Raw genomic sequence first — 26,857 nt, 5'->3', positions numbered from 1 at the left:
TGCTCACACAGGTATCTCGGCTAATGCATTTACTGCCTCTTCTGCTATACTTTGGATTATTGATTTTGGGGCCTCAGATCATATGACTGGGTGTTCCTCTGTATTTGATTCTTACTCTACTTGTTCTGGTAAGGATAAGGTCTGAATAGCAGATGGGTCATTCTCTGCTATCTCAGGGAAGGGTTCCATTCGCTATTCTCCCTCTATTTCTCTCTCTTCAGTTTTACATATTCCCAACTTTGCCACTAATCTTATGTCTGTTAGTAGCCTTACTCGTTCTGCTAATTGTTCCGTGACCTTTTTTCCTACTCATTGTGTCTTTCAAGAACTGGATACGGGAAAAGTGATTGGCAGTGGTAAATCACATGGTGGCCTCTATTTTTTGGAATCTGCACCTCGTTCACCCATGTCATGTGGTCTTGCTCTGCAAGCAGATACGAGTCCAGCTGTTACTATGTTACATCAGTGGCACCGTAAATTGGGTCATCCCTCATTTGGAATTTTAGAGAAACTTTTTCCTCATTTAATAAAGCATTGTCCTAGGAGTCAGTTTTTTTGTGAAGCCTGTGAGCTTGGAAAACATAAACATTCATCGTATGCACCTATTAATAAACGAAGTGCGTCTCCTTTTACAGTTATCCATTCTGATGTTTGGGGTCCTTCCCCTGTTACCTCTCTTAAAGGTTTTAGATGGTTTGTCACTTTTATTGACTGTTATTCTCGTGTTACTTGGGTGTATTTACTTAAGTCAAAAAGTGACGTTTTTTCTTGTTTTAAATCTTTTTATGCCATGGTACGCACCCAATTTGATACGAATATTAAAATTCTCCGTAGTGACAATGAAACTGAATATATAGATAGGAATTTTAGGGCATTCTTAGAAGAACATGGCATTCTTTATCAGACGACTTGTGTTGACACTCCACAACAAAATGGAGTTGCTGAACGCAAGAATCGTCATTTTGCTGAGGTAGCTCGCTCTCTTTTATTCACCATGAATGTTCCCAAATATTTATGGGGAGAGGCGATTTTGACTGCTACTTATCTTATCAACCGTATGCCATCTAGTGTTCTCCAATTCAAAACTCCTATTGAGTGTCTTCCTCACAATTCTCGTGTCACCACTCTCCCACCTCGGGTGTTTGGTTGTGTGTGTTTCGTTCATGCCCCTCATCCCTCTGGGGGCAAATTAGGTCCTAAAGCCTATAAGTGTGTCTTTATTGGGTATTCTCCTACCCAAAAGGGCTATAAATGTTATGATCCCCACTCTAGAAAGTTTTATGTCTCTATGGATGTTACTTTTTGGGAAACAGTTTCTTTTTACTCTCCCTCCACTCCATCTCTTCAGGGGGAGCATCGGCAGGAAGATATGAGGGAGGAAGAGATGTTTACCCCCCTTTTTTATAATCATGGTGAGGGGGAGAGGAAACAATTTAGAGAGGAACCAATATCTATTGAAGGAGCAACTCATGACATTGGTGACAATATTGAGGAATTACCACAACTGCTGAAAGGGTCTAACTTAAAGACCTACATTAGACAGAAGAAAGGAAAGTCCTCATATGTGATGCCACCTTGTCAATTACAATCCCTTGCTCCAGTTCTGGATTCCGCAGCTGACTTATCTCGTAATGAATCTTCTCCTATTGAACTTCCCTTTATTGAGTCTGATAATCTTTCTATTGCTCTTCGGAAAGGTGTTAGGTCATGTACTCAACATCCCATCTCTCAATTTGTCTCTTATGATCGTTTGTCTCCTTCGTACCATGCCTTTGTTTCGTCTCTTTCTTCTATATGTATTCCACAGAATTGGCAGGATGCATTCAAAATACCTAAGTGGACCTTATGGTAGAAGAGATGACAGCTTTGAAAAAGAATGGCACTTGGGAGTTAGTATCACTTTCAAGAGGAAAGAAATCAGTAGGGTGCAAGTGGGTTTTCACTATTAAGCAGAATGCTGATGGTACAATTGAGAGATACAAGGCGAGACTTGTTGCCAAGGGTTTTACTCAAACCTACGGTATTGACTATGAGGAGACGTTTGCACCAGTAGCAAAGATGAACACTGTGCGAGCTCTGCTTTCTTGTGCTGCCAATTTGGATTGGCCCCTTCACCAGTTTGATGTAAAAAATGCATTTCTCCATGGTGAGTTAGAAGAGGAGGTGTATATGGACGTACCACCAGGTTTCTCTTCCTATGAGGTTGAAGGGAAGGTGTGTTGATTGAAGAAGGCCCTATATGGGTTGAAGCAATCACCTAGAGCATGGTTTGGTAGATTTTCCAAGGCTATGTTGGGGTTTGGATATAAACAGAGCCATGCAGATCATACTATGTTCATCAAAGGAGGAGCTGGTAAGATTGCTGTCCTTATTGTGTATGTTGATGATATAATAATGACAGGCAATGATGTGAATGAAATTCTTAATCTCAAATCTAGTCTGGCTCAAGAATTTGAGATTAAGAATTTGGGATCACTAAGATATTTTCTTGGCATGAAAGTAGCAAGGTCTGATAGAGGTATTTTTATCTCCCAACGGAAGTATATACTTGATCTTTTGGAAGAAACAGGTATGTTGGGCTGTAGACCTGCAGATTCTCCTATTGAGGCGAATCATCATCTTAGTGGCAATGGTGGGGGGTGCACAGACAAGGAGAGATATCAGCGACTTGTGGGTCGACTGATATACTTAGCTCACACTCGACCAGATGTTACTTATGCAGTGAGCGTTGTTAGTCAGTTTATGCATGATCCTCGTGCTTCGCATCTGGATGCAGTTTATCGTATCTTGAGGTACCTCAAATCAGCTCCAGGAAAGGGAATTTTGTTCTCTAATCATGGTCACCTGCGATTGGAGACATTTACTGATGCTGACTGGGCTGGTTCTGTGGATGATAGACGCTCTACTTCTGGTTATTGTACTTTCATTGGGGGAAATTTGGTTACTTGGCGAAGTAAGAAGCAATCAGTGGTCGCCAGGTCTAGTGCAGAAGCTGAGTACAGAGCTATGGCTCATGGTGTTTGTGAGCTCTTGTGGCTTCAAACCGTGTTACGTGATTTGGGAATTACTGATAATGGTCCTATGAAACTCTACTGTGACAATAAAGCTGCCATCAACATTGCTCATAATCCTGTTCAATATGACAGAACGAAGCATAGAGAGATTGACAGGCACTTTATCAAGGAGAAGCTGAGCGCAGGTTTGATATGTATGCCTTTTGTGAGATCTGAAGATCAACTGGCTGGCATATTTACAAAAGGGCTTGGTAGCAAGAGTTTCCACCCCATTGTGTTCAAGTTGGGTTTGATTGATATATTCGCACCAACTTAAGGGGGAGTGTTAAGTTATGGGTTTATATGTAATTAGTTATAGTTTACATTTAATCTCTTATGTAAGTAGATTAGGAGATGAGGGTCATATGTATAATTACTGATTTTACATGTGTATAAGTATAACGTAATGAGAAATAAACCCTAATTTTTTGGGTTCACAATTCTATCTCTCATTTTACAAGAAGTTGTCCCCGTTCAACCAAATACTGATTGCCTGCATTTAATCGCCGGCCATTATGAAAACTGATTGACGGAGAAAACTAGTGCCAAATAGATGATTCAAGACCCAATAGAGAGCTAACCAGGTGCAGCAATAGATGAGAGCAGTCCCAAACAGCTCAAAACAGTCCCGTACAGTGCAGAATAGTACCCAACAGTGGCGAAAAGAGCCCCAAACAGTGCAGAATAGTTGCAACAATGTCCAAACAGTGCAGCATGGGGCCAAACAGTGTCAAAACTGTATGCAACAGTACCCAAACAGTGCAAAACACTACCGAACAGTGCAGAATAGTCTCAAACATTGTCCAGTGCACAATAGCGCAGAATAGTTAGAAACGGAGTCTGAGCAGTGCGCAACAGTGTATAACAATTCAACAATCTGCCGATTACGACTTAGATGCATAGAAGGAGTTCAAACAGCGCATAAATGGTGTAGAAAGTCGTGTGGGCTTTAGATCTGGTTTGCAACACATAAGACGAGAGAGCAGCGAAGAGAAATCTGATGCTGTTTACAGAGAGACAACAGCGAAGATAGAGAAGAGACCGAGGAGAGAGGGAAGAGGTGTGACAACTTCCAGATATTGCTACTGTGCAAATCCGGCAACGGCGGGTGGTGTGACTACCCACTCTGATACCTTGGTAGATTGTAGATGGAAAAAGATGTTGTATTGCAAAGACAATCCATAATGCAAAGATTACAAGGTTTATGTAGGCTGACCCAATTAGCCTAAAGCACCCTAATTCAATAAAAAGATTACACTACCGGGCAACCCTTACCTTGAAAATGATAAAATATGACACCAAACAACAACATACACGCACAGCCCGAAGGAGAAAAATAGAAAACCTGGGCAATTCCCTTAGTTATATATGTTCCAACCCTGGGCAATTACCTTCACAAAACAACTTAGATGACAAGTAGTCATGAACAGTATTGTTGTCTGGTTGAAATGTAAACTCGTGTTTTGATAGCTTCTTCATAGTTTAACTCAATATTGTTATACTGGGAGTATTATACATATTCTTTAGGACACATTCATTTGTTTTTATTCTTGTTCTACTAAGCTAGCTTGATCTGATCCTGTGTGATCTTGTAAGACTAGCATTTTCATTCCTTTCGCACAATGATGGAAAAATATTGCACCGCATATGGAATAATATAAGTTTTCACGACAGGTTGGGCTTAGAGGTGAGTTTCTACAGATATATAGTTTGGTTGAAAATGAAACGGCTGGATGGACTGATCTGACACTTGATGCAATTCCATCCGCATTTTCTTGGTACAAGGTGAATCATTCGTTCATTTGACATACCTCTGAGTAATGTCAGGAACTGTTTATCTCTGCTGAATATTTTATTGTACAAGGTAAAATGCATTTGGCAGACCATTGCATGATTGGGCAGAAGCACTCGTTCAATCATAGTTAATTGGATTCAGCCATATAACAAAAGAACCTGATATGGCTCTACTTATTTTAAAGTACTATAACATGGTCCAACTCTCTGTGGGTAATGTTTATATCAGAAATCACAGTACAGATGTGCATGATAGATTGCTATAAGATCTTGATTACCATACAAGGTTTTATACTAGCTCTTATGACAGAAAGCAAAAAAAAACAAACTATTTCTTGAATCCCTTCACAAGTGCACTGATGACTCTTAATGTTCTTAATAAGTAAACAAAATTGTATTATACCAATTCTTGGGGCAGCTTTTGACAAGTCTTGATGTTTGTTAGAGGTGGTGCTACCTTCCGTGAGATCTTGGCTTCCTTCTGATTTCTCATGAGACCAAGATATAAACCCTTGGCCAATCCATTGATTGGTTTCTTAGTCACCCAAGGAAGATCCAATTTTGTTATGACTTATGAGATAATGTGTATCAACTGTACTCTCTCTCCAGATTAAAGACTAATTAAGTTATGGTTCAAGTGCAGGGACACCATCAGTTGTGCAAAATTTCCAACTCTATACAAGATCATTTCTAAATTCTTGTGGTAATGTTAGTGGGGTTGAAGAAATATTGAAGTAGTATTGTTTTGCCTTTTAAATTACAACTTCAAGGTGATTTTGAAAGATTTTAATTGAACGAACGGTTGCTTAGCGGTTGAAAAGGATTTGAAGTTATCAACCTTAATTGATTTTATAGCCCTTGTTAGAGCTTGTCCCACATTACTTAATTATAACTTCCAAAACTAGTACATGAGCCTGGGCGGCCTCCCACATTGCCAATTGGTTTTGAGTTGGATGCTTTAACAGCCCTAATATAGCAGAATGAAGAAACATGATTTAGGTAGCCGACCCAATCGATCAGTTACGCAGGGCTAAGGTTTTTGCTAATTGAGTGATGATTAAGGCTATTGGCCGAGTGATTTCACCCTTTGGAAAGATGCAACATTTGAAGTTAAGGGTCCAATCTTTCCTGCCATATTATGGGAAGTAGCTGTTTACATGTAGAAAGGTTTACTGGAAACCTTGCATTTTTTAAATGTTAAGTTCATCTTTAAAAGGCATGCCTTTTACAAAGGATTTGTCTGTTCAAAGAGGCGTGTCTAGTCCAAAGCAACATATCTTCCGCAAAGGGTATTCTGTTTGGAAAGAACCAGTTAGTCTTCTCTTATTTGTTGCTACAATCTTGCATTCAATTTACCACAGAAATTGCATACAAGTCCCTTCTGATAGTTAGTGATCGACGTTTTAAAGCATTCTTGTTATTACACTTCTTTCTGTTCCACCAATCTCAATTTTGATTCCAGCAGTAAGTACATAGTATAGGTTAGTATGTAGTTTCCACCCTCTAGGAAACAAGATGGGACTTTGAGGTTCTAAGAATAGATGTTTTTTGTGCACTGACATATACTAACTTTAGACTCCAATATCAAATATTGAGCATGGTCTTGGTTATTTGTCCTTATTTGGGCAAATAACCAAGACCATACTTGGTCAGGAATCAACTTTCTCAGCCTCTCCTGGTTTGTCAGCATTTATTTGTACTCATTGTTAGCAATAATATACTATCAGCATTTGTTTGTAATGAATCTCACTTTTCTTGGGCTCTGTAATATCTTACCCTTAAGATGAAATTCCCTCTTCTTTTTTGTTATTTCAAAGTAGCACCTCTCTAATTATGTCCATATTTGTAATTACTGTATCAAGAAAACAAAAAAAAATTTTGAAAGGAAAATTTTCTAAAGGTGTTTTGTCCTTTTCCTTCCCTGGTCCACGTAGGCATATTTCAAAGCGCCTGTTGGGATGGACCCAGTTGTCCTTGATTTGAGAAGCATGGGAAAAGGCCAGGCATGGGTCAATGGCCACCATATAGGAAGATACTGGACTAGGGTTGCCCCAAAAGATGGATGTCAAAGGACTTGTGACTATCGTGGTCCTTACAATTCAGAAAAGTGCACCACAAATTGTGGCAAGCCTACACAGATCTGGTAAACTTCGATTTGAAGAAATTATATTAGTATTTATGTCCAAGTTCCATTGCAAGTTGTTTGTCCATGTTTTGGAATCCAAGTTGTCAAGGAAACACAATCATTGCACTTTACAACTTTTGACTTTCCAAAACTGCCCATCATTTCAAGTTGGGTTTGTCATTTCAATTCAAAAGAGAAGGGCATAAGGGGAATACCATTTTTTTTTTCACTTTCCAAAATGGACAAACAATTTAGGACAAGTCGAAAGATGAACTAACATGATGGAAAGGAGGAAGCCTATGCAATGTAGAATGAATTCCAAATTTAATCAGTGGAACAGAGAAAGCAATGCAGTACGAATTCCACACATAATAAATGCTTCTTCTGTGATATTTTGGCAATCCTTCATATCTAGTTGCACATGAAGGATAAGTGATGTAAATGCAGGTGCTCTAACATAGCCCCCTTTGCTTGCAAATCTCCAGGTACCATGTACCAAGATCCTGGTTACAGACATCCCATAATTTACTTGTCCTCTTTGAGGAAACAGGAGGGAACCCACTTGAGATATCAATCAAGTCACACTCGACCAAGGTCATTTGTGCACAAGTGTCAGAGTCCCATTTTCCACCTCTCCGAGCGTGGTCCCATCCAGATTTTGTCAATAGAAAAGTATTAGTAAGTGAGATGATCGCCGAAATGCATTTGCAGTGTGATGATGGCCATAAGATCTCCTCCATTCAATTTGCTAGCTATGGAACTCCCAAGGGTAGCTGCCAAAAGTTTTCCATAGGCAACTGCCATTCACCAAACTCTTTGTCTGTGGTGTCTCAGGTCAGTATGAATTATGTTTGTGTGACCTTGTGCGTTTACATATGGAAGCTTACCGGTTGCTTTTTACCTTGAATGTGAGGAACTACTGTGATCTAGTAATAGGAGACATAATATCATTTTCTGGAACTTACTACATTGCAGGGTAGTTCAATTGAGTTGATATATCTTTGTTGAGCATTGCTGATTTTATTGTTGGCGGATAGAATTTTTCCCTGATAACAGTGTGCTGCATATGTTGCTATTCTGTGTTAGCATTTGGTTCATGTGTTTGTTTTATTGTCAATTAAATTTTAGCCCTGATACCATTGTTTACTCGCTAATGTTGCCCAGTAAGTGTATGTAAGGGTAGTTTTGGTGTTTGGCTTCTGGGATTGTTGCATTGCATGCCAATTATAGCCTGGAACCTCAAAGCATATTGAATGTACAATACATTTCTTCAAAGGGTCTATTAATGCAACATTTTGCACACCAATGTGCAAGACGCTGATGGGGGATTGATTGTTGTAAGATAGCATCTCACTTATTAGCCAATAAAGCAGTCCCACATGAGCATGTGGCGCAATTTGTCATGCAAAATGTTGTGTTAGTATCATTACTCTTCCAATTAACCTGTTCTGATTTCAATCAAGACAACGGTTGCCGTTGCACCCCTCCAGCATCATAATGCACCTCATACTGTTATTTGCTATATATCAACTACTGCACAAGTTTACTATAGATTTGTATTTGTTGGTGGTTAAGCAAATGTTTCTGTAGCTGCTAGTTATGAATCATGAAAACTTCAAAACAGGTGTCATATCCATGTCATGAATGTTCGGACACCGTTACTCAGGCGACTCACCCTTTAGTAAGTGAAAATTGATGAGAGGATTTATCCTTCTTTATTTTAGTTGATGAGGATTCCAAATTGTGTAGTCTTCAGTTTCTGACATTGGGAAGCAACCCAAAGTAATTTAATTGTAATTCAAGTCTTGCCGATCATAAGCTTCTTCAGTCATTGACAAAGAAAATTTGTTGGACAATTTTCAACGGAATTGCCAAAAAAAGTACAGATTCTGATATCGTTAATGTAATTAAGCAACTGTTTCTTTTGAATACCAGTTTCTAATTTCAATTAAACATGGGTGAATCTCTGGGACATTCACAAACACATACTTCACAAGCAACGCATTCATCGAGTGCAAAGTGCATTTGGCTCTGTAATCAGCATGGGCTCTTTCAAATCTCACTCAAAATTGTTATTGGATTATCATGATACCTCCAAAAATCAAAATTCTTGAGCAACAGAGGAACAATATCACCATGTTTGTTCATTAACATACCAAAGTGGAGGGGGGTGCTGTTTGAACCTGTGATGTCAAGATTATGAGTCTTATAAGCAACCAAACTGCTCTACTCGCCCAGGGAAATAATTAAAAAGGGGGTCCGGTCCTCCTGTTTGTCCTTTTTTAATTCTAGTACTGAAAGTTCAGGAAAAATTCAGTCGCAGTAAACTTCCTATCATCTATCTTCTATCCCCTTTCAAAATACATATATGGGAACCCTAAGAGTATTTGTTTGATTGAAAAGGAGAATTTCTACAAATCAAAAGATTATCTATGTGAGACAATTAATTTTTTTTTTTAACTTCTGAAGGATTGGATACTGAACTTTATATCTCGTATTTAAACATCGATGGAGTTGAGATTATGACATTTCTTATGTAACTTTAGCGTGTAACTGTTACTAATTGTCAATACTTTGTTTACTTCTTGGAGAAGAAGAAACTGATGGTTATTATTTTGCTTTAGAAACTTGCAATGATTTCTGACCATGATTGAGCTTTTCCATAATCTTATACTAGAAAGTAGAAACAACAAAAATACATATACTATGTAAATGTATTATATTTGTGCCTGCATTCTACTGTTCATGATTTTCCTGTAGCACCGTATCCGTATGGGTGTCTTTATCCATTTGCTTCATAGCTGTTAGGTTAACTAGCAAGGGCTCTAAATCTTTGAATCCTGTTCTGCTTCCTTAGGATTGATATGAATGATCGGTAAATCAGTTGTTTCCAGGTGGGGCTATGGGACAGCTCCACCAGTGTTGTACTTTGTGATTTATCAACCTAAAGAATTCGTCAGTTCTGATGCTATAGATCGACGTGCTTGCTAGTCTGATGAAAAAGGTTTTTCTTACTACTGGCAGGCATGTGAAGGAAGAAATAGCTGTTCCGTTGGAATTTCTAATGCCATGTTCGGAGACGATCCTTGTCATGGCACTGTCAAGACGTTAGCAGTCGAGGCCAGATGTGTGCCATCACCAAGCATTGGCTTCTCAGCTATGAAGTGAGAAGCAGGTGATGTGATGAATGGAACTCATAGCTTATCTGATCTAAATGAACGCCTTTAGGGTTTGTGAAAGTTGCATTCCATACACAGGTTATGTTGTTTCGAATGTTCTTTCATAACATAGTTGTGGGAGAGCTCAGATTGGATTCAATTTGGGGCATGATGTTATATAACCTGTTCTATTTGAATCCAAATTATGGAGCTTGTGAAGAAGGCAAAAGCAAATCTATGTTTGCTGGTATGGGTCATTGATGTGTATACTATAGGAACATGTACCATATTTATCTTTACTGGCCTAAGCGTGTGTAATCGATCTCATCTTCCTTTGAGAATTTGCACGTTCGTTCTTTCCAAGACACTAAACCCTTCCTATTCCGCACTGATTCTGACGGAGGTATGTCAGGACTGTAATAAAAAGACTGATTTTGTTGAGGCACGCCTGGTAGTAAGAGATAGATCCATCTTTTGTTGAAGTAAGGAAAAAAGGAAGGTACAGAAAGAGCTCGTTCAGGGAAAGTTAGTTGGGGTTGAAGCGGAAGAGCCATCTTAGTTCAATTTGGGGCATGTTATTATGTAACCTGTTCTATTTGCATCCAAATTATGGAGCTTGTGAAAGATGTCAAAAGCAAATCTATGTTTGCTGGTATGGGTCATTGCTGCGTATACTATAGAAAAATTTACTTATCGTATTCGTCTTTACTGGCCAACTGAAGATTTCCAAATTTGTCCTTGATATGCAAATAAAAAAACATAAAATGCCCAGGAAATGTATGATTTTTATCTTTACTGCATTTGGTGGCCTGTGAGATCCTCCAAGGTGCCAAGGAGACTGGCGGCAAAAAGGTACAAAATTACTGCTAGATTGAACGTAAGGTTCATGGTGCCAAGCAATGTCCCGGAAATGAAAGAAGAGTGACATTGGTTTCGACACTTGTTCTAGTGAGGTGCACAGCACCGTGCTGCGCACTTTGGAGCCGTCGGATCGTGCATCCAACGGCTCGGATCTCATCTTGGCAATCAACGATCGAGAGCCATTTATTGCTGAGATGGGATTCAAGCCGTTGGATGTACGATTCGATGGCTCGGAGATGTACACCACTGCACAGCACCATCCCCCAATTTTCTTAGAAGCAAGGATCAATTATTAAGAAACTCACACCAATGTTCACTTTCCTTTCCTTCTCCGTGAACTCTCAATGCACTCGGCCTTTGCTTGCTCGGTTCGAAGGGTGAGGGGTAGAAAGCTGATTCCAAAAGCGCCGGTTGTTCTGTCAAAAGACGAAAAAACGAGAAGGAAAAAAAAAAAACCCACTTCAAAAAGGAAAATTCAATCACACAATCACATGTGGTTCATTGTCATATCTCATATGCGAAGGGCATATTCATCATAGAAAACCCCAAGGGGTGTCAATGAAACTAACCCTTTATTTTATAAAATAATGGATGTCTAAGATGATCCCAACTTCCTTAGTTAAATGAAATTATTTCGTTTTGCTTAAATATCTGTAAATTTATAGTATATGTGTCTTCATTTTCTCCATATAAAAATAGAATGTTCTTAATTGATTGAAGTTTTTCTTATTCATTTGCCCAATTTTCATTGAACCACGAAAATTGAATTTTCATTGTGAAACGGATAATATTTTTGGAGAAACTTTGGGAGTGCTTTGTTCCAGTATTGACATCAGTTTTAGTTTCTCTTATCCTCATTCAATTTGAGTGTTTGGAAGTTATTTTTCTCGCTATTGGTATATGATTAGCTTGTGATTCCGTATTTGGGAACTATCAAACTTTGATGACTTTTCAAAATCCCTTTTTCTTTCGCAATGTACCCTTTTCAAATTTAATAAAAAATTTCTTTTGCCAATAAAATATAAACTAGTATTTTTCTAAAACTACAAAGAAAGAGTTGTCAACATTATTTTCCACTATAAAACAGTTTTCGTCACCGTCACCAATATATTGTGTAGTGAAAGTGGAAAATTAAGAAGTGAGCAACTATATGCTCCAATATATTCGTTCGCTTGTGAGTATTTAATATTATTTCACAAGAAGTACAGAAATGCGTTTAGGCTTCTTTGGTTTGCATCAAAGTGAATGTCTGTACGCAATTCCAATATCCATTATAAACTTCACAGTTTGTGGCATATAAAGTCTTGTTTCCGCGGTCCCCTTTTTAAAATCTAATATTCCATTTTGGACTATCCTTTAATAAGTGTCCATTTTGTAAAGTTAGTGGGTAAAAGTTAGTACATTTTTCATTTTGCCCCTAAAAGTAGATTCCATTTTGAAAAGTTAGTGAGTAAAAGTGTAATGATGGTATCTTCATAGAAGATAAATAGAGGGAACGGAGGGAATACATATTACTGGATAGTCCTAACAACAAATAGTTACTCCCTCCGTCCCTAAATAAGTGTCCAGCACGCAAAATTAGGCTTTACAAAACATGCATATTTTTTATTAAAAAATTTAATTTTTTTTCACAATCTAATAGAACTCATTGCTATTTATTGATTTGTGAAAAAAAATTAATTTTTTTTAACAAAACAAATGCATCTTTTTGAAGGCCTAGTTTTGCACGTCGGACAAGTGAATGGTGGGATTGGTCCTCCAGAATTAGTAGAGGTGCACGTAAGCTAACCTGGACACCTGAATTATCAAAAAAAAATGTATTCCCTCCGTCCCTAAATAAATGTCCAGACCGCAATCTTAGGCCTCCAAAAAGATGTAATTTTCTCCGTTAAAAAATTTAATTTTTTTTTTCACAAATTAATAGATATCAATGATTTCTTTCACGTGGAAAAAAAAATTGAATTTTTTTAACAAAAAAATGCTTATTTTTTAAAATGCCTAGGTTTGCGGACGGGAATTTATTTAGAGACGGGGAGTAACAATAAACTGTGGCCCCCAGTCCCCAGCTTACTTTTCTGTTGAGAAGTAACGGAACATTGTAATATAGAAGCAAAAGACAAATTATATTTCTCAGGCGTATAGCAAGGTGTAGAAGGTAAAACTGATAGACAAGTACAAACACGAGTGAGGCAATGAAAGGAATCAAGATCCTTTCCCTAGGAACTTTTCTTTACCCTCTCTTATCGTCGAAAGCACGCGACAAAGGATGCACTTAACTACAAAATTTGCATTATAAATGACAACCTTCCGAATCCAAGCTATATACAATATACAGAATCGATATGCTTTCTATTCCCTGAGTTGCAACTTGCAAGGATTTCATTTTCCGCCCCATGGAAAGCAGCAACAGCTCTGTGACACAGAGGAGAGTTAGAAAGGTTGCATAACAGCAGAATTAAACGAGGATGAGTAGCACGATATGAAAGCATTATGTTCATCGAGGATGTGCAGTTCATTTGATGCATTTCACCATCGATAGAAGGCCTAGCGACGTGGCTATGATAAGATTCGTGTTCATAAATTCTCTTTTCATATAATCTGTCTCCCGTAACATTGTTGCAAACTTGCAATTGCTCAGAAAACGCGTACCTTAGGATTTGCGTTCCTGTACTGGCTTTGACCATTAGAATAAGGAGACTCAGTTGCCATGGCAGGAACCTTTCCTGCCCCAATCTGCTTCTCCTTTCGCACTTTTTCGAACATGTGAGTGTAACCTTCAGCTGATGCAGGATTACTCTCATCCCAATCACCAAATTTGGGAACCACGGGACCGTGATCAGGCTGCTACATTAGTACAAATGTTACACCTCTTGAAAATACCACATATCATATTTTCAATGAAAATCTCAGTTAAAAAAAACGCCAGAGAGCCCATAATCATTTGGGGCATTAAGTATGAAATTTCCGCTGATTGAGTGTCCAACCTGATACTTAAGTGACCATTTCATCAGCATTATATGATGGGAACAAAATAGATTGCTCAGATACCTATTTATGTGGATGAAATAGACAAACCAATGTTGTAGTCTGCTAATTAAGGGCAACAGAATGAAGGGAGAGAGACTAGGCACGGTAATGAAAGGGGTGGAAGATGGAAATTGCCAGAAATCACGAATGAACTTCCAATTTCTGCTAACTTGAAGAACTGACTCAATTTACTATTGCTGGACCTGAGAATAAGGAAAACTGGAAAATGGCACCTTGTAAGTAGAACAAAGTCGTCTCCCGTGGCCAAAAGTTTTTAAATGCTGCCCCCCGTAATTCTGTAATCCCCATTTGATTGCTAAGAAACATGATAAAGAGAGAGAACTTGATACTCCACAGCAGATTTTGCTGGCCACGATAGTACTCCAAATTTTCTTTCCTGTTTTCCTACAATTACTCAGTGTTTAATTGATAAAGATGCGGAATCACTTCTGTGTATGGTGGTAGTTTCATTATCAATCTGTGCTAAACTTGTTTTGGCTATCAAGGTTTGTGTTTGACGATAGTAATTTTTTGTTTGTCGTGAAAAACAGATTCAGAAACAGCAACCGAACAGGGTGGCCATCTTTAGCAATTCCAAATCTCCAAATCTCCAATAAGCACACGTAGATGCATGGACATGTGAGCAATCATACTAAATTTTAGAAATTCGATGAGAAGATACGAGGAAAAGAACTATTTACGTTGTCGTCTCCTCGAGCAACCGATCTCAACCGGGATCTCCCCAGAGTGGAGGGAGCTAGGCCATGGCTTGCTTCAGATGAACCCTTCTTTTCCCATGAGGGATAAGAGACTCCATCCATTTTACCACCTCCAACCCTTGCCTTGTAATGAGCGTGGAGTGATGATTGGTCAATGCTTCGATCATAACCACCACTTTTCCGTAAAACCCTCTTAGGGGCTTCACACATGCCAGGTCTTAACATATCTGAGGACCTTGGTGCCTCCGACTCCACTTTATTACGACTTGATGTTACACCACCATTGTAACGCTGACGAGAAAGGTCAACTACAGGTGTTTGACCTACAGAGTCATGGTCTAATGGAGAAAAATCCGTTAGTCTTCTTATCTGACCATCTTCGGGGCTTTTCTGACGCTCGTGCGTGGGTCTTATTGGTTTCGTTCCCATTAGGCCCTTCGGTTCATCCTCTTGTTTCAGAGGAGGGGGTCGAATTGGAGTATTATCATCGTGAGGTGATGGAGTCATCCTTCTGCTGCCTTTTTTCTTTCTCGGATTATCAAAAAAAGCTGTGTAAGAAACGTTTTCTTCATTTTCCCAGTTCCCAAACTTTGGCAATTGTGAGCTTTGCTGCAAGTACGAGTGCAAAAGATTATAAAGCGATGACATATATGATCCATTGTAGTATGTAAAATAAACCTATGCATTTCAAACTGTAAATTGGTTAAATTAGAAATTACGTCACACTTGTTGTCAAAGTGATACTATATGCCATCAAGAGCATGCAAAACTTTTCAATCAATACAACAATACATCAACAAATAGACTAACCATCTACAGTAAATACTAAATAGGCTACATCATCCTCCAGCAACATTTAAAGTGTAAATTTTCATTGTTATACTCTTTTAACTGCAAAGCCTAAGTGAAATTGATCTGATGGCACAGAAATTTCAACTAAAGATTGATGCACATCGTCGATATATCATATGTTGAACCTAGGAACTAAGTGGTTTATAAAGAGCCTATAGAAAAGGTGTGTTGGCCCAACAAGCCTGCGAACCAATTAAGATACGTTGGGCCCACAAGACAGTAGATATGTTGGGCCTGCAAATGAAGTAGTAGATGGGGCAATGTAGGTCTACAAATCGGTTTAATCATGTAGGACCACAAGGGCCTACAAGTCAAACATGGGCCAACGTAAATCAGATAAAATGTAGAGCCCACGAAATACTTATGTGGAAACAGAAGAATATTCCAAGATAGATAACATTAGAGATATAACCAACATTCCGAATTGAAAGGGGCTGAGGAGATAAGATGAGATAGCATCCTGATCCTGAGCAATTCAAATTCACAAAAGGATTGTTGGCCAAGTATATGACGAAGAGAGCCTTCTATAAATAAGAGGTTCATCGTCAAAAGAAGGGACCTTCTCCCCTAAATGTAGAAACTATAGAGAGAAAGAGAGTAAGAAGAAGATACAAGAGAGATATGATGCTCAAGCAAACTCACACAATTTGCAATCTTCAAGCAACCTACTAAAACTCGCTAAGCACATCAGCGATAGGTAAAGGGTTCCAATACCTCTAAATGTATCCTATCTAAATGTATTCTAATTTTAATGTAAACAAGAGTTTTAACCCAAACATCAATAAAATATGTTGTTCTTTTTTTTCTTTATTCTTCATTAACCGGAGGTGTTACTTTCATGGTGTATAATTAACTACTACCTCCATCCCAAAATGTTTGGCTGGTCTACAAAACGAGGACTAAAAAACAATGCATATCTTTCAAGAAAAAATTCAAACTTTTTTCATAAATTAAAAGAACTCATCGATATCTAGTGAATTGTTGAAAAAAATTTAAAATTTTCTTGCAAAAATTGTATTATTTTTGCTTCATTGTTTTGCGGACCGGACAAACATTATGGGATGGAGGGAGTATTTGAAATCCCAATCAGAAATAGGAGCCTACAAACAAACAATCAACATTGTTCTTTCAAACAATGAGTATTTGAGATAAAGATTTCGAACTGTGGATTAAACTCTACGTTTCAAATTTTTTTGTCTAGATGATCAAAACCCAATGCCGTGGCTTAGATTTTTGAGGTCTGAAAGCATAAAACAAAGAAAAGAAAGAAACTTACTATCGGTTGTTCATCGTGTATGACAATAAATTCAATAATAAGCCGAAAACCGAACTGTTTTATCAACACTATCGCAAGAGTTTATTAGGTCACAATACTTTCTAGAGCATGCAAACTTATCCGAAGGCCCAAGTTTGGCCAGAAACCATGCTGACATCAGTATGGTAGCTTTTAAGAGAACAAACATAAGAGACAAAAGGAAAACGAGTGAGCGAAAAAGAACTACTTCTGATGACAAAAACCAAAGCCAGTACACAGGAAGATAATTTTGTGAAGTAATAACGAAAACAAAATAACTGAACACACACCTAAATGAAAATGGACAATCATTGTTGCAAATGGTTTGCAAGATTTAAAATGTTTTTTTTCAAGATCACAGTAACTACTAGGGTCTCCTACCTTCTTACAACAACAACAATAACATAACACATCTAGTCCACAAACCATTGGGGGTATGGGCGGGGAAAGGTTGGAGACATACTTAACCTTTGGCAATATATGCACAAAGCGGCTGCTTTGAAAATATCACTAAACAGTGGCCACCTTATACCTCCAAGAACCGAGGAGTTGAAAGGGTGTTTTGCTGCGGAACCATGCCCCCAAATCAAGCCGAAAGACATTAGAGAGGGCAGGCCAAGAGGCTAGAGACCCAAATCAATTTTTGTGCACATTACCATGCTTCCTTCATTCATAGTCGAGTCTAGAGCATTGGAAAGCACAAATTTGGGGCTTAGCCAGCTAGGATTTGACGTCCTAGATATTTTGGGAATAGAAGTTACTGCTAATTGAATTTTCAGGAGTAGATCCTTCAAAAAGCTGACATTGCATCCAAAATTGTCTTGACTTCAATGGTACAACGTGTTTTAACATCTCCACACCACTAGGGCTCAATACCTCCATTCTCAAGTGCAACAGATGTTTCAAAACTACAAATTCACTAACAAATGAAATTGATCCAGCAAAACTTAAAACCAAGTTCATCCGTTGAAAGTTAATCCAAATCCAGTTTCAGATCTTTAAAAAAGAAATAAGTTTGTGTCCAGTCTTCAGTTGGAATCATCTACAAGCAACCACACTCACTGAAGAAATAAACTGAACCAACAAAACTTGACCAAACTTTGCAAATATGGTTGGCCCAATTCCATTGAAGTTCGTCATATAAGACCAGGCCATCACAGGGTAAGCTGTGTCACTGCCACCAAATTAGGCTTGTTGTACCCTCAGTTTCACAAGTTGATCCATGACAGCCATTAGCCATTGTAGGCAACAAGTTTTAAAGAATTGCAAAAATTTTGAATTCCTAAAATCAAATTACCATTGCTGAGTGAAATCCCACATAGACTAACAAGAATGAAACACGGCCACAAGAATGAAAATTCAATAGAGGATTCACCTCAACCAGGGTTTCAAATCGCGGTATCGGGAAACATAACGGTATCGGTAATACTGCCATATATCGGCTGATATCGGGCAGTATCGGCCTATAAATTGATAAATAACAGTGTAGGAGGTCCAAAATCCCTTTACTTAACGGCCGATATGATATGGAATGACCTTTATTTAAAACTCTGACCTCAACCCATATGGCTAGGTGAGCTCGACCACTCATACCCTGAAAGCCGAACTCCTATTAACTCCACTGTCCCAAACCGTGAAGTCTATATATTGTTCCCAATATTAGCCACCAAGTCAAAAGAATGACCAGCACCTTAATCTAACTTGCACTCATATTCTAAAAGCAATTATATATAATTTTTCCTTAAGAATATTGATCAAAACACAAACCCGGGAAAACTAATTCCCCAATTGGAGAAAGCAATGTTATTTGTTTTGGTTAATCAAGAACGTTTACGCACAACCGTGTTTCTTGACAATTGAAACCCAATATAACAGTCAAGGTTGCAAGTCTAAGCATAGTTCCGTAGTTCCGTAAAATTTAATAGTACATATGCTTCATAGGTGTCCTAGTAAAAACATCATAAACCCATCCCATGTATTTACTCAAGCGTCATGAAGAGTCCTTGTAACATAGTCCTCAGATAAAATATCGTCGCATAGACATCATCTTTTACTGGAACATTCTATGTCAGATTAGGTCTTTCACTCTCCCTCACATTGCCACTAGCTATGATCATATCACTTTTTCTTGTTGCATCGATCAGTCTTTTTAAAACATGACCAAACTATCTTTGGCTCTTCTCTCTCAACTTATCTTCAATTGGTGTTCACTCCTACCATTCCGTGAATAATTTTACTTTTATTTCCATCTTTCCTAAATGTAGGGTAACACTACAAATGGAGGAGAAAAAATGAAACAACAACAACAGGGAAGGGGCGCCATGGCTTAGATTTGGTCTTTGCCGTCTGAACCGACTCCAAAGTCGCCAAAGCTGAACATCTTCGTCGGAGTCGAAGCATAAGATGTTGGATCTGACTTCTTCTGTGCCAGAAAGTGAAGAGGTATAGGGGGTGTGGGGATTGAAGGTGGAGAGGTGGGGGAGGGGTGGAGGCGCAACCTCCCTCCCCCAAGATAGAAACCCTACTTTTACGAAGGAAAGAAGGGTTCAGAGAAAGAGGACACCTAAAGTGTTACACAATTTACACTACATATTAGTTAATTCATTCAACCATTTTTTTGGCAAATAGGTAGCATTGCGATTTTAGTCCCTCTATTAACTGAAAAACGTCCAGAAAAATTTTAATCACACCTGAATAAAATAAAATAGGACGAAAATTTATATAGTCCAACAACAAATTGCCTACATCCACGGCCAAGTGAGACTTCCAATACATTGAACAAGTTAGGATGAGGGTAAGAATACCCAACCCCAAGCCCCCTTCTCCCTATAACCTCTCCCTTTGAATCAATACTCTTTACCCTTGCTAGTCGCTACTACAATCTCTCTCGCTGATTTATACAGAAAAGAGGACTGATGAGAATCCTTTAAAGATCCTCGGGAGCAAAGAAAAGCCCATCACGTCTGGGCCATGCTAATATGTCCCCGTGCCTTAATTGTTGCTAAGAAAAGTCTTCAATCCTTTCATATCAAAGCTTTCCTCCAACAACATAGTACCAGACTCGACAGATAGAACAAAATGTTAACCCTTGGTGTATTCCTAAAGCAATTTAGAGTTCATTTGGGTCTCCTGCAAACTAGGCTTATGTTAGTTACGATCCACGCATATACGTTCTTTTCACGCTAATATACCCTGTTGTTACTCCTTTTCCTTTTCCTTTCCCATACAATATACTCAATCTCCAAACACGGTATCATGGGATATATGATTTTTATTGTCACCCTGCACTTTTCTACTCCATAGTCTCTTCAGCAAGTATACATGCTTGCTCCGTTGATCAACTAGGCAAAACTGAAAAGTCGTTCTTTGAGGTCGTTTTCCTAGACTCCTAGCTCTTAAGCCATGCTCAATTACCCTCTCCCATAGTTTCATTGCATGACTCATTATAACTCTATAGCTGCTGCTAAATTTATCTAGAATGTTGGACTTGGTCGTTGAAACCAAGACAAAATGATACTACATATGCCATATATTATTCAGCCGAAAAGCCCAACAAAAAATACTGGCAAACACCGTGCTAGGTACAAGAAATTAAAGAAAGGAGGGGGAGGGGAAGATTGGAGGTATGCAAAAACCTTTTCGTTGAGCATTGAGGAGCATAAGAGAAGGAAGGGAAGTAGCATTGGAGAATCTTCCTCCAGGCCCGCCACTTTTCTTATGCCTTGTTTCCTCCTTCCCTTTCACTTCTAACAATCATGAATTAAGAGAAGAATCTCTAAAGACATTTCTCCCAGCCCTTTAGTTTTTTAGCTGGGGTTGTGCCTCTCTTGTACAAAGAAAGCATAGCAATTGCAAGACGCCACAGGTAGCAACCATTGATTCTTAGAATTGTCTTAACTCCTAACCTTACGCAGCCAAGGTCCACGACGATTGAAATTCAGGATAAGATCCTCAACAGTTTATAGACGTTAGAAAGAGATTCTGATGAAGTCTACGTAGATCAACATTCAAACTCCGCATTCTGGCCGATGCAGTCCTTTCTGTCCTAATTGATTCGTATTTACATCATCCTCCTATGTTTGGAAAGGTTAACTAATGAAAGGTTACTATTACAATTTAAAATGAATAAAGATGAGGGAAAGTGATATGGGAAAAAAAAAGTGCGAAAATCACTACGCTAAAAAAAGAAATTTTCCAAAGGGAAAAATATTTTGGTGACTCAGAAATGTGACCAGTAAACAAACAAATAAGCTCACTGATTAAAATCAAGTGATCTACTTTTCACTACATTTCATCATTTCTTGTTTTTGTTGGGCAAACGACATCTCACTCTTATACACGAAAACTAATTATACACCCAACAAAAAGGCGGGGAAATGTAATACCATTTCCGAAACACCACCTATTTGGTCCGAAACCAGAATATCGAATCAGTATCCAAAAAAAAAGCCAACATATTCATCACAGTAACAGAACCAATATCCTTGGCGAATGCAAATGAAAACTACACATCCCACGAACTAAAACACAAAAATCAACATCCTATCGATGAACACAATCCGCTCGATCAACCTATCACATATCATTCCACCAAAAAAATAAATCCATAAACTACATCAAATACTCTCTTTTTTTCATATTGAGAGTCCCATACTTTCTTTCTTGCCATTCTTCAAATAAAAAAAGCAACTACTTCGTGTATAATTTTTCGAATTTTTTCGCACCATATTAAATATCTTGATTAGTACTTTAATTTGGTGCAAAAAATTCAAAAAATTATACACAGTAATTGATTTTTTTATTTGAAAAATGACACGACTTTTCACAATAGACTCCTATTCAAATGCGATAAGAACCCATTTGCAAAGCACCCGTTCCCAAGTATCAAAAAACATAGATAAATAACAACGGTGCTACTGGTACAAATATAAAAGAAATAAACAAATGGGTGCAATTCAGATGATTGAAAACAAGAATATGAAAGGGGTGCAAGAACATTGTCAAAGATCAAGGAAGAGTACTAAGAACTCACTGCCATTACAACTTCTGTGCAAAGCCCGAAAGTGCCAAAGAGGGGAGAGAATGTTCAGTGGGAGTCAATTTTCTTCACAGAAATGGGAAGAGAGAGAGAGAGAGAGACGTGACCTCAGTCCAATCAATTGATCTTTATAATTCGTATGAACGAAAAGTCTGAAGAAACTGACTGGGCACACCGGACCCACTCAAGTTTTTTTTAAATTATTAAATGGTTTGAATCATTTATGTGGGTTCAGAATGAGCCACGCATGACCGTCGCTAGGGCAGGTCCACGGTCAGTTTCCATAGCATGTTGTATCGGTCTATTTAATTTTTTTTATATTTTTGGTCTACTAAATGCACAAACACATTCTTCAGTACTGTAATTATTTAAAGCACACCCTTTTCGTTTTTTTTGCTACACTTACTTAAGGATAATGTTCAAGTGGGGATGGGGTTTGTTTGGATTCTTTGGAAGAAGTGGAAGACCTGCAAATTTCACTACGAAATGGGGATCCCACCATGATATACTTCTTGTGGTTGTGATTGCTGTTTTCACATTAGAGGAAATTCATGCAAGCACTGAGGAAGAATCTGACAAAGTGCTTTCAGACGAAAGATCTTTTAATTTTCCTATTATGGTTAACTTAATTTGTTGGGGTTGATAGGGTTTCTGACATGACCATTTTTTTTTTGTTTCTTTTAGCAGCAATGGAGTGGAGTGGCCTGTGAATTTGTACATGTTCTTTTTTGTAGATAATGGATACAATAATTCGCATATTTTGAGAACAAAAGATAACTCAAGTGGTAAGGCACTCCCTCTCAGTGCTCCCTCTCTACCAAGATGAGGTTCTGGGTCTGATCCTCACCGTAGGGTCTCATTCCCTACACTCTTAGATTAGGCTAGTGTAGATTTCTTGAATGTGCTAAAAAAAATAATTTGCATAATTTTGTTGATGTAGCAGATATTGATAATTGGGTGAATAACTATTTCATAATCACCAATTATATTTTCACGTTTGTACAGATTGTTGTAAGAAAAATGGTGTGCTATTTGAGACTTTTTCTCTCCTTAATCCTCTATTTGTAACATTCAAACACCCAAATGAATAGCACCATGTTTGCCTCTGAACCTATGTGTAAATTAACTTGAGTATAGTACAAATGGGAATCCAATCAATTTGATCAAAATGATCTTCATTCAATAGGGGTTGAATCTTAGGATCCACATACGTTGACTTGATTACGCAATACCTAAAAAGTTTTGTACATAGAGCTATAATTGAGTTTGAGTGAGTTACGCGTTGGTAAAATATAACTTTAAACTAAATATAACTTTAAACTTCCAAAAATATCTTTGAATGTGGTTAAATAATCTTTTGAATCAAACTCAAAGGAGCTTTAATCTATAGAGCATGACGTAACTGATGGTGCTAAGTCATTTTCGAAGACCCACAACAATACAATACAAAATGAAATGCAACAATAAAATGATTTAAAATTTTAGTACGTGACAGTATAGGTGACTTTATCCATATTATTCCATTGCAATTGGAGATTCTTATCTCCATTTAAAAGAAAGCAATTGCAAAATGCTTGGAGCAAAAAGTAGCTCAAGCGGCAACAAAAATGAACTGTAAACTAAGATATTTTGAGTTCGAAACTTGACAACCTTTTAAGACTAGGTCGCAAGAGAGTAATCTCTTGTAAATTTCTTAGTCTCGGTATGAATGACTTGACTTTAACCAGACCAAAAAGGAACATGATCAAAGTGCGCGTAAGTTAACCCAAATATCCTAACCGTCGAAATAAAAAAAATTCAAAAATGTTTGTGGGGAGGGTGTGGCGGCCCTGGAGTGTCAAGGTCAATCAAATCAAAGTCCTGGACCACCCTTTAAGAAAAAACTTGAGCCCTACCCCACCCTCCACCATGGTAGACTCCAATCACTGAAGTCAACTCGGGACAACCATTACAAATACATGCAAACCGTTCCATTCATCTCGGCCGTTGATTTCGTAAATCAACAATTGAGATGGACTGAACACTTCTTGTTCAAATTTGAGCAAAAAAATATTTAGTTAATCTCAAACATTAATTTGCGAGATCAATGACTAAAAGGGGATCAAACAGGCCCTTGTCCGGAAGGAAATCGGAGAAGATATGGCCAAAAGAAAAGCCATGATCAACCAACCATGTGTCAGTGACCACTCATTAATACATTAAAACTAATGGTTGTATCTTTTGTTTGTTAGCTAATACTTTTACCTGATAATTGGAAGACAAAACGGATCGACCTACTAGATATTAGGAGATGATGTAATATTTTTTTTATAATCTGGAAGATGATGTACAAGATGTACTTGTTCGACTGTTACCGTTATAACTTGCCATCAAGAATAGAGTCAGCATTTTGATCTAAAAGTGGCGAACATATAAAATTAGCGATACGAGCTATTGCAAGTCAACACAATTTTATCTTCTATTTGAGCCTAAAATGCTATGATACCTAAAAATTAGTATACAAGGTAAATAACCACATTTACCATTCATGTTCTGCAGTTTATGCATTTTTAACTCTCAAAATTATTTATTTTATGATAAGCCATAAATTAGATACTCATAGTTTGATTCCAAAAGACAGTTAAATCTCAATATATTGCTTGGAATTACATTCAAATTCTAGAGGTGGAGGTCCTATATAGTTTGGCACTATATACAAAGGGTGCTGGACCTGCTGGTAATAAAATTGTAATGCATAAAAATTTTGTACCATGTGCAAGGTACAAAACTTTTATGCATTAGAGTTTTAGCATAAACAAAAACAGTTTTGACATTATAATAATAGAAGTAAGGTAGTTCTATGAAAATTGCAAGAGTGGCAGCCGCCTGTCTTCCCTTAGCTCCACCATTGTCTTCAACCATTCCTTCCCTATTTTCATTCCAGTGAATGTAAAAAGGAAAATGACAATAAAAGAGATTTCATAAACACACCTTAGTTAGGCACTGTAACATCCCAATTACCCCATATGTTCGTGCACTTTCTATATAGATATTCTGATGCACATGTAAGTGTAGACTTTAGGCACGACTGCTTCGTCGTCTCCAATATAAAGGAATAACATCCCAAGTGTAGGGTTTAATATGTCGAGATAAGCATAATAATCTGGAAGACTGTGTATTGTACCCAAGGGGATATTTGTTACTGTTTGGATGGATTTGTAGATGTAAGCAAGGTTTTCGACCTTAGACAGCCAACTTTGTTTTACTTTAAGCGGTGGAAAAATAAACGGCTAATTTGAACGAAGATTGAACTAAAATAAATGGAAGGCTAGGTCTAGGAAATCCTAACACTCATAACTCAAGTCAAACTACTTTTCTCATCCTATTACACAGTTTGAGATACACAACTAAGGTTCTCAACCCAGAAGAAATGTGGTTCGATTACCGAGCGAGTTTTAGAATTCATTTAGCAAACACCTCGAGCGATAGAGCTCCAAGCATCATGTGTGGCAAGTAGTACGCTCTTGCCTACACATGATCAATGAGGTTAACACCTTAGCAATTTGACAAACGAATCCGAACTAACTTGATTTTCGAACCAAAGGTTGAAACTTTATGATGAGAAAAGCAATTTTAACTCAAGTCATGAGGTGCTAATCACCCCATAACCAAGCCTTGAAATACTACTCACTCATATCTAAAGAGATAAAAGCAAGACAAAATCTAGCTAACATATTGAATCAACGAAACCTGAAATAAACTAGAGATTATAATAAGTCGGAAGCGTAGCTACTGTAGGGAGGTATTCCCGAATAGGCTGAAATAGGGCCCGAACACGTGGTATGTGGGACCATGGTTTGAATAAGACAGGACAGTCATCGTGCAAGACGGTGTTCGGTGATATGGACCAGTGACACGAGAAGTCATTGGTCCAGGAAGTCTGTACGGAGTTGAGGTCCAGCAAACATGAAAAGTTGTTGGACCAAGAGATTGATATAGGTACAGTGACATATGAAGTCACTGGTCCAAGTAGCTTATACGGCAATGAGAAGGCCGAACAGGAAGAGAGCTCCTGAGAAGACATTGGTCCAAGTAGTTGATAAAGGATCAGTTACATGTGAAGTGACTGATCTAGGCAGTCTATTCGGCGATGAGATAGCCGAATAAGGAAAGAACTCCAATCAAGTGCTGGAGCAGAAGGAATACTCTAGGAGGTTCCAAGACAGTGGTGTTCCATAAATGAATGGGATCCCAATAATATAGGATCCAGGAAAGATACCCAATGGAAATGGGATGTTCAACCAATTATGGAAAAGAGTCCTAAAAAGGACTAAGGTGATGAACTGATAAGGGAACGAGAATCCAAGATATCCTGGGTTTCCTATACGAGATAGGAATCCTAGGGCGACAGGGATGCTTAGGCAGCAAGCATCTATGAATCTATAAATACGAGGTAAACCTACAGGTAAAAGGTACGCAATACGTTGCATTATTCGATACTTCCTACTGTTATTTAGGGATTTCTCTAGTACGTGATACTAACTTAGCCATCGGAGGGCCTTTGCCACGAGAGGCAAAGGTGCGCTCACCCCTTGTCTGTTTTGCAGATCAAGATTCCGACGACGAACTAGGGTTCCGGTGAAGAGGCACAAGTAGCTGTTGCAATCTAGTGATGTTCCAAGCACCAATTATTTTCATCCCCCTACAATTGGCGCCGTCTATGGGAAGCGAAAGAGTTCTCTTTGAAAAACGACCATGGTGGAAGAAAATCCAACGACACCGCTCGACCCAAAGAATCTGCTAGATGGGGAAGGTGATAAATCCCCACCAGGGGCTCCGAGAAAGTTCGAAGGCGGACATGGGAGGAAGTTGACAAGCAAGGGTAACCCTCTAACCATCCTGGATAGCTCCAAGAATAGGGAGGGCAGGACGGCCACAGAGTCCACACGGAGGAGTA

General features: G+C 38.3%; 3 protein-coding genes and 1 pseudogene across 9 annotated transcripts in view; 2 read left to right on the top strand and 2 right to left on the bottom strand.

The window, feature by feature from the left end:
- Window positions 1-10,471, top strand: part of LOC131299430 (beta-galactosidase 9) — a 41,574-nt gene extending 31,103 nt beyond the window's left edge. For 2 of the 3 annotated variants that reach the window (XM_058324973.1, XM_058324975.1), the window contains 5 exons: window positions 4,728-4,838; window positions 6,081-6,158; window positions 6,782-6,990; window positions 7,458-7,806; window positions 9,997-10,471. In XM_058324973.1, the coding sequence (XP_058180956.1) occupies window positions 4,728-4,838; window positions 6,081-6,158; window positions 6,782-6,990; window positions 7,458-7,806; window positions 9,997-10,140 (891 nt within the window). In that variant the 3' untranslated portion in view covers window positions 10,141-10,471. The remainder of the gene's footprint in view (window positions 1-4,727; window positions 4,839-6,080; window positions 6,159-6,781; window positions 6,991-7,457; window positions 7,807-9,996) is intronic. The other variant, XM_058324974.1, reaches the window with a different exon arrangement.
- LOC131299439 (uncharacterized mitochondrial protein AtMg00810-like) lies at window positions 2,220-3,412 on the top strand. The gene has a single exon (XM_058324989.1). It carries the CDS (start codon window positions 2,290-2,292, stop codon window positions 3,328-3,330), a length of 1,041 nt encoding a protein of 346 aa, XP_058180972.1. The 5' UTR covers window positions 2,220-2,289; the 3' UTR covers window positions 3,331-3,412.
- Window positions 10,472-13,095: 2,624 nt separating the features above from the next.
- On the bottom strand, window positions 13,096-22,041 carry LOC131299442 (RPM1-interacting protein 4-like). 5 transcript variants are annotated; one of them, XM_058324997.1, is made up of 5 exons: window positions 20,519-20,770; window positions 15,112-15,346; window positions 14,720-15,060; window positions 13,641-13,835; window positions 13,096-13,403 (listed from the first exon to the last, which is right to left on the bottom strand). In XM_058324997.1, exons 1-5 carry the CDS (start codon window positions 20,564-20,566, stop codon window positions 13,371-13,373), a joined length of 852 nt encoding a protein of 283 aa, XP_058180980.1. In that variant the 5' UTR covers window positions 20,567-20,770; the 3' UTR covers window positions 13,096-13,370. The 5 variants fall into 5 exon arrangements, with proteins under 5 accessions (XP_058180980.1, XP_058180978.1, XP_058180979.1 ...); XM_058324995.1 differs by lacking the exon at window positions 20,519-20,770 and adding an exon at window positions 21,916-22,041 and having other exon boundaries at window positions 14,720-15,346; XM_058324996.1 differs by lacking the exon at window positions 20,519-20,770 and adding an exon at window positions 21,916-22,041 and having other exon boundaries at window positions 13,641-13,832; window positions 14,720-15,346.
- Window positions 17,442-17,555, bottom strand: LOC131302161 (small nucleolar RNA snoR100; annotated as a pseudogene).
- Window positions 22,042-26,857: the final 4,816 nt, after the last annotated feature.

The sequence above is a fragment of the Rhododendron vialii genome, chromosome 9a (assembly GCF_030253575.1).
Source record: "Rhododendron vialii isolate Sample 1 chromosome 9a, ASM3025357v1".
NCBI classification, from domain to species: domain Eukaryota; kingdom Viridiplantae; phylum Streptophyta; class Magnoliopsida; order Ericales; family Ericaceae; genus Rhododendron; species Rhododendron vialii.
This window is presented reverse-complemented; position numbering and strand designations above follow the sequence as displayed.